This window comes from Oryzias melastigma, linkage group LG24, assembly GCF_002922805.2.
Source record: "Oryzias melastigma strain HK-1 linkage group LG24, ASM292280v2, whole genome shotgun sequence".
In the NCBI taxonomy this organism is placed as follows: Eukaryota; Metazoa; Chordata; class Actinopteri; order Beloniformes; family Adrianichthyidae; genus Oryzias; species Oryzias melastigma.
Window position 1 is genome coordinate 55,420 of NC_050535.1, and position 9,058 is coordinate 64,477.

General features: G+C 49.5%; 1 protein-coding gene across 1 annotated transcript in view; it reads right to left on the reverse strand.

Moving 5' to 3' along the window:
- The window catches only part of ncoa1 (nuclear receptor coactivator 1), a gene marked incomplete in the record, with an annotated part of 25,623 nt that overhangs the window by 12,790 nt on the left and 3,775 nt on the right, over positions 1–9,058 (reverse strand). Inside the window, 8 exon segments of the mRNA XM_024290778.2 lie at positions 195–335; positions 430–513; positions 616–789; positions 1,485–1,662; positions 1,737–1,837; positions 1,913–2,079; positions 3,058–3,163; positions 5,379–5,530. Coding sequence (XP_024146546.1) covers positions 195–335; positions 430–513; positions 616–789; positions 1,485–1,662; positions 1,737–1,837; positions 1,913–2,079; positions 3,058–3,146 — 934 coding nt within the window.

The window sequence follows — 9,058 nt, forward strand, 5'->3', positions numbered from 1 at the left end:
GACATTCTTTTACTGATCCGGCCCACCTGAGAACAGAAAGTCTGGATCCGGCCCCAGAGCCAAACTGAGTTTGACATGCCTGCTTTAGACTGAGACTTCAGCTGTCATTACCCCCCCCCCACGGGTGTTACAGATCCAGTTTCCTGTCAAACTGTGGGTCTGCTGATGCCCGGGGGGCGTGGGGGGGCACTCACCCTCGTGCAGCAGCTTCTTGGCGTGGGAGGGCTCTTTGCCCTGCGACTGAAAGAAGGCGTAGATGCAGCGCCTGACCAGGTCCTCCCACCCGGGCCGGCCGGTGGCCCGCAGGGCGCTGGTTTCTATGGAGACGATCTTTCCTGGAGCCAACAGGAGAGGCGGTTAGACTCGATCAGCAAGATCAAAGATGTGATGTCACAGGAAGTGCTCCGGCTCACTTCCTGTCTCATTCACCTGTGGGGTCCTGCCTGGTGGCAAAAGACTCAGGCGGAGCGCGCGGCACGCGGCAGGCGATGCAGATCAGGCAGCTCTGCGGCTCTGCAGACAGACGTAGAATGAAAGAGCAGCATCCTCCGGGGGTCAGACCGGACCGTACACGCCCCCTCCCCCCAAACCGCCACAGAAATGCCGGCGGCATACCGTCGCTCTCCTGCGGCGCCGCTCCGGACACAGTGAAGCACTGCATGATCTCGTACTGCTGCCGCGCCTCCTGGTTCTCCGAGTCCGCCTCGTCCGGCGGCCTCTTCAGCATGCGGCAGCTGAAGGTGTGGCTGCTCCTGCGGCCGGCGTCCTGCGGCCAGGGGGCGCCGTTCACTGCAACGAAACAACCGTGTTACATCAGGAAGGACCCCCGAGCTCCACTGCAGCAAACTCCTCCTACAGACGGCGGAGCGAACACGCCGGATCTGCCGTCAGAGCGCCGCTTCTGTGACGATTTTCCTGGTTACAGGTTTCCCACAATTCTTTGCACCGTCAAAATGAAACAGAGTTTAGAAGACGGTCCTGATGCTGAGAGAGAGAAGCAGCATCATTAAGATCACCTGACGAGGTTCTGAGGAAATACTTAAATATCTCTTTGATGTGTTCTAAACAAGGAAATGTCTTTTATGAATAAAGTTACATTTGAATTTGAATGATTAAGTCCCGCCTTCCATTTCTAATCCAAAAGGTTTCTCATCGACTTGTATTTAAAGAAGTTAGATTTTAAACTACATGTTTACAGCCTGGTGGATAAAGCTGACCTTGACCTTTGACCTGGGGGGTGGGAATAAGTGGCTCCGCCCCCAACTAAGGCTTCATTTACTGGTGCAGATTCCACGGCTAACGTCAGGTCAGTGTTTGTGTCGATGACATCAGAAACAACAACCAGAAAAACTGGTTTTAACTCTATCAAGCTCCGCCCACTTTCCTGTCAAGTGATGAAATCTTTGATGAAGCAGAATGGAAATCATGCTCAGGTGTGAAGTTCCTTTAGCGGCGTGACGCTCCACGAGGACACGCCCCCTCACCCAGGCTGTCGGGCAGCAGGTTCCGCACGAACTCGTTGTGGTTCCCCACGTGCAGGATGCTGTAGACGCTGGAGGTCATCAGCTCGTCCTGCGTGTAGCCGAGGTAGCTGGTCACGTTCTCCGACACAAAGATGATTCGACCCTCCCGGTTGACAACGAAGAAGAACCCGTCCAGAGCCTGGCGGAGCGAGAAGACCACAGCCTCAGACCCGGGTCACGTGACCCAACGGCGGCGCGGCGGCGAGCCCTCACCTCCAGCAGCACCGGCCCCAGCGCCTCCCTCTCCACCAGCCCCTGGCTGCTGGAGGAGATGTCGCTCTTCTGCACCTCGTCGTCTGGAGAGAGCAGCGCCTCTGGAGGGAGGGAGACAGGAGTCAGAGCGGGATTGGGGAGGCCCGGCCCGGCAGGGCGGGCGCCGCCCCCCTCACCCTGCTCTCGCCGCCGGAGCTGCTGGATCTGGTCCACGGTGCTCTTCAGGAGGTGGCACTTGTCCGGTTTGACGCTCAGAGTCAGGATGTCGCTCATGTGAGACGACAGCAGCTCGGCCAGCTCCTCGATGTACCGACACTCCAGCTCCCGCCGCCGCTTCTCCAGGCTGCAACGCCAAGAGCATCCACCAATCAGGAGCTTCCCAGACAGGAAACCCGGAAAATTCTTTATAGAAAATTCATGAATTCCTTAAAATATCTAAAGAAGTTAATTGTTTTCAATAAAGTCTGTTTGGATTTTCTAATAAAAATCATCTTCCTTATGTCGCTGGGAATCATGAACGCTCAGGTTGCCAGGTTCGATGCACAAAAGCAAGCGAGGAGAGCCACAAAAACTCTCCATGTCTTTATGTGAACTCCTCCCGGCTCCTTTGGGAGGTCCCGAGGAGTTCCAGAGCCATGGAGACGTAGCCACTCTGGGTCTTCCTCTGAGTCTCCGCCCACTGGGACACGCCCCAGAATGATCCAGATTCCTGAGCCTCCTCAACCGTTTCCTCTGGATGTGGAGGAGCAGTGGCTCTACTCCAAGCTCCTCCCTTTATCTCCAAACCTCTTTGGAGGATCTGGGACCTGGTTCTGAGGGTCAGGACCCAGAGGCAGGTATTGGAACTAAGATCAACCGGTAAATCCAGAGCTTTACTGGAGCCACGCTGAAGATTCTTAAGCTCCTCCCACCCAGAAAGGACAAACCATCATGAACTCCGACGGAGATCCTCATCATTCTTCAGGCTTTGAATCATTTTTGGGATAAACAAACCTGAAGCTGCTTCCTGAGCTCAGGATCAGTTCTAAAATATCAGACTAATTTGACTTGTTGCTTTTTTCAATATTTGAGATCCTGGAGATCTTTTTCTTTAAGAGTCCAAAACGTTCAGAAGATAAACTGATTGAAAGGTTGAAAACTTCCTCGTTCAAAAGGAGAAAATATTCAACCAGAAAAACCTGAACAATCCGGACACTTTCAGCTGCAGATGAAACGTTTTCATCCATTTCTGGTCGTCCTCTCAGGACCAGAACGGGACGAGCGACCGACCGGCGCCACGGTGGGTGACGGGCGGGAGCCTCGCGGCGTGCAGGCGTCTTACCTTTGCCCTGAGGTGTCGCATGGCGAGCCCCTCCTCTTGCGGGACTCTGGTGTTGCAGGATCCAGGGGGGGGTCCCCGACTGCACTCATTTTCAGCTTCAACTGAGCTGAGGAGACAGACGGACAAACTCAGCTCGGAGCGACCGCTGATCCACAGCCGCAGACTCACAGAGAACAGAGGCTTCAGGCCGTCAAAGTTTCAGAGAACGTCTAAAGATCGTTGATCAGTTTGATCTCTGAGCCCTCGGAGTTTGAATAAAGACGAACATTCCTGTCTCTGGATCCGGCAGCGCGGTCGCCATGGAAACAGCAAATGCTGCGACATATTTTGAAGCTCTGGAGTTTCACACAGGATTTATTAAAGTCAGAAACGGCTTTCAGTCGAGGTGGAAACTCAGACCTCCATTATGACAAATCATCACTTCAGAGGTTTGATCACTTTTGTTGAAGGAATTCAAAGATGGAATTCTGATTAAAACCAGCAAAGCATGCTGGGAGCTGGACGTCAACATCAAGAACTTCTCGGTTTCCCTTCCAGCCATCTATGTCAAGACAGATGAATACCTGAGTCTGAGATCACCCAGGAGTGAATGGAGAGGACGACTGCTGCTGTGAGGGGCTCTTATTTTGATAGACTTCTTATCTCATCACTGAATGTTTGAGTCAGAAACTAATCCGTGACATGAGAGACCCCCCCCAAAAGACTGAGATGGTAGAGGCGTGAGAAGCTGCTCGCCGCTGTTGCTGAAGTCCAGCCTGTTCTCAATGGAACATCAGCACAGAGAAGATCCAGAAGGTCTGAATGACCTGACCGCCGTGCAGGGGAGCGCATACGACCTTTCTGCACACCACCAAAACGTCCACTTCCACAGGTCCTACAACCCCCAAAACCTTTATACTTTCACTTAATAGTGTTCTCTCTAATATATATATAATATACATATATATATATAAACGGTCACAATTCTATAAGGAAAACCTGCTCAGCAGCTGATTGTTAGTCTTCTGTGCCCGACACTTCAGGAACTGGACTATATACATATATTATGTGTGTGTGAGTATATATGTATATGGAAATAAATGTAAATAAAATTGACCACTAAACTGCTTGTTCAGTTCCATTTAAACATCTGACACAGGTTGTAGTTTTTTGTGTAACACCTGCTGCTAAAACACCGAGTAGATTCAGGCCTTTTATTTCAAAAATGTTTTTTTTTGATTGTCCTACAATTTTTTTTTTTGTATTTCCGGTCAGGGATAATATGGTCCATCCTTTAAACTGGTCCGTGAACACATACAGGCTACACATGAAACAGCTCGTTAGCATTAGCATCATGCTAATGCTACATCGCAGTCATCAAACTAACACTTTTTAATAAACTTTCTGTTGCTGCTTAAAGTCCAGCCGGTTGTCTGGTTCTCTGGCTCCCGTTAAAACTCACCAGATCAAACAACATCAAGAACTTGATCAAAGTAGCAGAACGATGGAGAACATCAAAGTCGTAAAGTGTCTAAGAACATCAAAGAACTTCAAAGTCGGAAATCATCAGAAAACATGAAAACATTTCTGAGAACTTCAAAGTCTGAGAACATCTGAGAACATCACCGAACATTGGAGAGAATCCAAGTCGGAGAACATGATGGAACTTCAGAGGACATTGAAGAACATCAAAAACAATGGAGACTATCAAAGTAGGAGAACGTCAGAGAACATCACAGAAAACTGGATAATCTAAAATTCAGAGAATGTCACAAAACATCAAAGAACTTCGGGGGACATCAAAGATAAAGAACATTAAAGAATATCAAAGAACATCGGAGAATGTCAGAGAACTTTGTAAAATATCAAAGTTGGAGAATTTTAGAGAACATAAAAACCTTTAGAGAACATCAAAGTCGGAGAACGCCGGAGAGCATCAAGGAACATTAGAGAACTTCCTTCGAGTTAAAATCTGGTCATGTAATTTTTACAAAGAAGTGAAGTTTTGTTTTCAAAACATGTTTGCATGACAAAACTCTTCAGTACGGTGGCCCTGAAGGTCAGATGCAAACACATTTTGAAGGCCACAATAAAAGAAAAACAAATAAAAACGTCACTGATTGGATGATGATGTTTGTTGTCAACAGGAAGTTATTGGTTGTGGGGGTACTTCCTGACAGAAGGTATTCCTTTAAGCCTCTGGCCACGCCCACTGCAGACGATCAGTGATTGGTCAGTCAGGTCTGTACCGGTTCTGGTTAAACCTTCGTCTTCATCCATCCAGTGACATCCCATAATACCATCTATTACGATTCTTATATTGCTTTAACCCCCCCCCTTACTTGGTCTAAGTGTCCAGTGAAGGCGTCATGGGGGGCAGTGGGGGCCTCAGGAGCGGGGAGGAGCTCGTGGTGGAGTGTGCAGGAGGCGGGGTTATGGCTGCTCCGTCCCGTCACATGGTATCACCCCAGGGGTGGGGAGACGCCCCCTCCAACTGTAAGGAAGAACAGGTGATGACATCACAGGTGAGGAGTGATGTCACAACATCCACAAAACGAACTTTAATTCATCAGTTTTCCTCAAACTAACAGCAGAGTTTGTGTGACATCACACTTCCTCGCCAACGGCAGCATCACGAAACAGCAGATTCATGGACGGCAGTGAAGCCCCGCCCACCTGCTGAACAGAAAATAACCACACCTTTGTTTGCCGTGGAGACTGTCTGGAAGGAACTAGATCAGCTGATCAACACCTTCACTGACTTTTTCCCGTTTTTTTCCTTGGAAGGCTGTGCCACCAAACCACAGCGTCTGTTTCTGTGTCGCATCATGACAGTCAACAAAGCTCAGGCCAACGGCGCCCTGAAGCCTCCTCGCCAACATCCGACAGATGGTCCAGCGGCTGAACCCGGCAGCTTCAGCTCTGCTAATCCCGTCTGTTTGTCAGCAAACTGAGAACACGCGGACGCTCGAATGAGACCCAGCACGCCGCCACAGACCGATGACGTCTGTGAAGGAACACGTTTGTGTTTGGAATCTGAAGGAAAATGAATGGATTCACGTTCTGAAGAGGAAGTGGTCAGGGAGCATCTTCACCGCCAGGAGCTGATGATGAAACCAGAATCTGATCGTTCAGGAACAGCATGGAGGCAGGGGGGTCTCGGGGGGTCTGATCCTCCACAGTTTCTAAATCAATCAACAATGTGTTGAAGAGAGCAGTGCAGTTCAGATCAATGCCTTTGAAAATGTGGGCGGAGCCAGAAATCGTCAGCCGCATTAGAGCAAACGTTTCTGCTTTGGCGTTCGGAGCGTCTGTCCTTCACCGCTTCCTTGACCCGATCTTTCCCCTCAGAACTCGGCGTCTGAGATTATCTGCAGCTTTCAGGACATTTCGGAACGTCTGCGTTCAGAGGCGGAGCTTCCCAACAAAAACAAAACCCCAGTTTGGAGAGGTGCGGAGTCGAGGATGACTGAACTCAGCGGCGCGACCTTCAGCGGGTCGGAGCAGCCTCAGAACATCAGATTGTCTGTGTGGGAACGGACGCGAGTTTGATTCCTCATCAGAGCTCGGAGCAGGGAGGAGAGACTAGAGACCAGACCTGGAGACTAGAGACCAGACCTAGAAACTAGAGACCAGACCTGGAGACTAGAGACCAGACCTGGAGACTAGACCTGGAGACTAGAGACTAGACCTAGAGACTAGAGACTAGACCTAGAGACTAGAGACCAGACCTAGAGACCAGACCTGCAGACTAGAGACTAGACCTAGAGACCAGACCTGGAGACGACAGACTAGACCTGGAGATGAGTGACCAGACCTAGAGACTAGAGACCAGATCTGGAGACTAGACCTGGAAACTAGAGACTAGACCTAGAGACTAGAGAACAGATATGGAGACTAGAGACTAGACCTACAGACTAGAGACTAGATCAGCGGACTAGAGACAAAACCTGGAGACTAGAGACCAGACCTAGAGACTAGACACCAGATCTGGAGACTAGAGAACAGACCTGCAGACTAGAGACCAGACCTAGAAACTAGAGACCAGACCTGGAGACTAGAGACCAGACCTGGAGACTAGACCTGGAGACTAGAGACTAGACCTAGAGACTAGAGACTAGACCTAGAGACTAGAGACCAGACCTAGAGACCAGACCTGCAGACTAGAGACTAGACCTAGAGACCAGACCTGGAGACGACAGACTAGACCTGGAGATGAGTGACCAGACCTAGAGACTAGAGACCAGATCTGGAGACTAGAGTAGACCTGCAGACTAGAGACTAGACCTGGTGACTAGAGAGCAGACCTCCAGACTAGAGGCCAGACCTGCAGACTAGAGACTAGACATAGAGGCCAGACTTGGAGACGAAAAACTAGACCTGGAGACTAGAGACCAGACATGGAGACTGGAGACTAGACCTGGACACTAGAGACTAGACCTGGAGACCAGACACTAGAGATCAGACCTGGAGACTAGAGACTAGACCTGGAGACCAGACCTGGAGACAACAGACTAAACCTGGAGACGAGGCCTGGAGACTAGACATGCAGACTAGGCACTAGATCTGGAGACTAGACCTGCAGACTAGAGACCAGACCTGGAAACTAGAGACTAGACCTAGAGACTAGAGACTAGACCTGCAGACAAGAGACCAGATATGGAGACTAGAGACTAGACCTACAGACTAGAAACTAGACCTACAGACTAGAGACTAGATCAGCAGACTAGAGACAAAACCTGGAGACTAGAGACCAGACCTAGAGATTACACACCAGATCTGGAGACTACAGAACAGACCTGCAGACTAGAGACCAGACCTGCAGGCTAGAGACCAGATCTGGAAACTAGAGACTAGACCTGCAGACTAGAGACGAGACCTGGAGAAGAGACTAGACCTCATAACTGCTGCAGGAGGATCACAGATCTGAACCAAATCCTCAGGATCAGACGATCACAGACTTCCCCCAGAGGAGGATTTTCCTTCAGAGGATTTTTAGTCATAAAATAAACTTGTAAAATAACTCGTATCTGCAGCGAACAACAAAATCACTTTTAGAAACGTTTCTCCTCAGAATCCCAAAGTGAATCAGAACTTTATGGATCCAAAGCCAAAATATGATCCTGTCCTAAAGAAGGTCACGTCATCTTCCTCAGACCTTCATCATCCTCAGACCTTCATCATCTTCTTCCTCAGACCTTCATCTTCTTCCTCAGGTCTTCATCTTCCTCAGACCTTCATCATCTTCTTCCTCAGACCTTCATCTTCTTCCTCAGGTCTTCATCTTCCTGAGTCCTTCATCAGCTTCCTCAGTCCTTCATCATCTTCCTCAGACCTTCATCTTCCTCAGACCTTCAACATCTTCCTCAGACTATCATCTCCTCTTTGCATTCTTCACTCATGAACTTTATCAAACAGACATTCACTCAGACCTCCTAAAAAATGAGAGGAGATGCGTCTCCATGGTAACCGCGGTAACCATGGTAACCAGAACTGTTCTGCAGCAGCATCGTGTCAGGAGAGAGCTGTTTCTCTCTTTGTTTCTAATCCTTCATTTATTTTCCTGCAGAAAGTTTGACAAAAAAATATCATTTTGATGTCTTCTGCTGAAAGAAGGAAACTCCATCAGCTGCTCCTCAGATGAACCAGGTTCTGCTGGTTCTGATGGCCCGACCCATCTATCCGGGTCTAGAACAGCAGTCGGTGTTCAGAAGTTCCAGATTGTGAGAACAGGAACCTTCTTCACATCGTTGATCTTTTCAGGAAGAATCTTCCTCTCAGAGGATAATCGTTGTTGCTCCATGAACCTGAACGCCTCACGGTGATGATGTGGAGGAGCGGGTTCAAAGAACGTGGACCGGCCTCTGATCCTTCACTCGCCTCTCGGTTCCTCCTGATCCTCTTGGTTCCTCCCGGTTCCTCCTTATCCTCCTGATCCTCTCGGTTCCTCCTGATCCTCTCGGTTCCTCCTTATCTTCCTGATCCTCCCGGTTCCTCTTGATCCTCCTGATCCTCCCGGTTC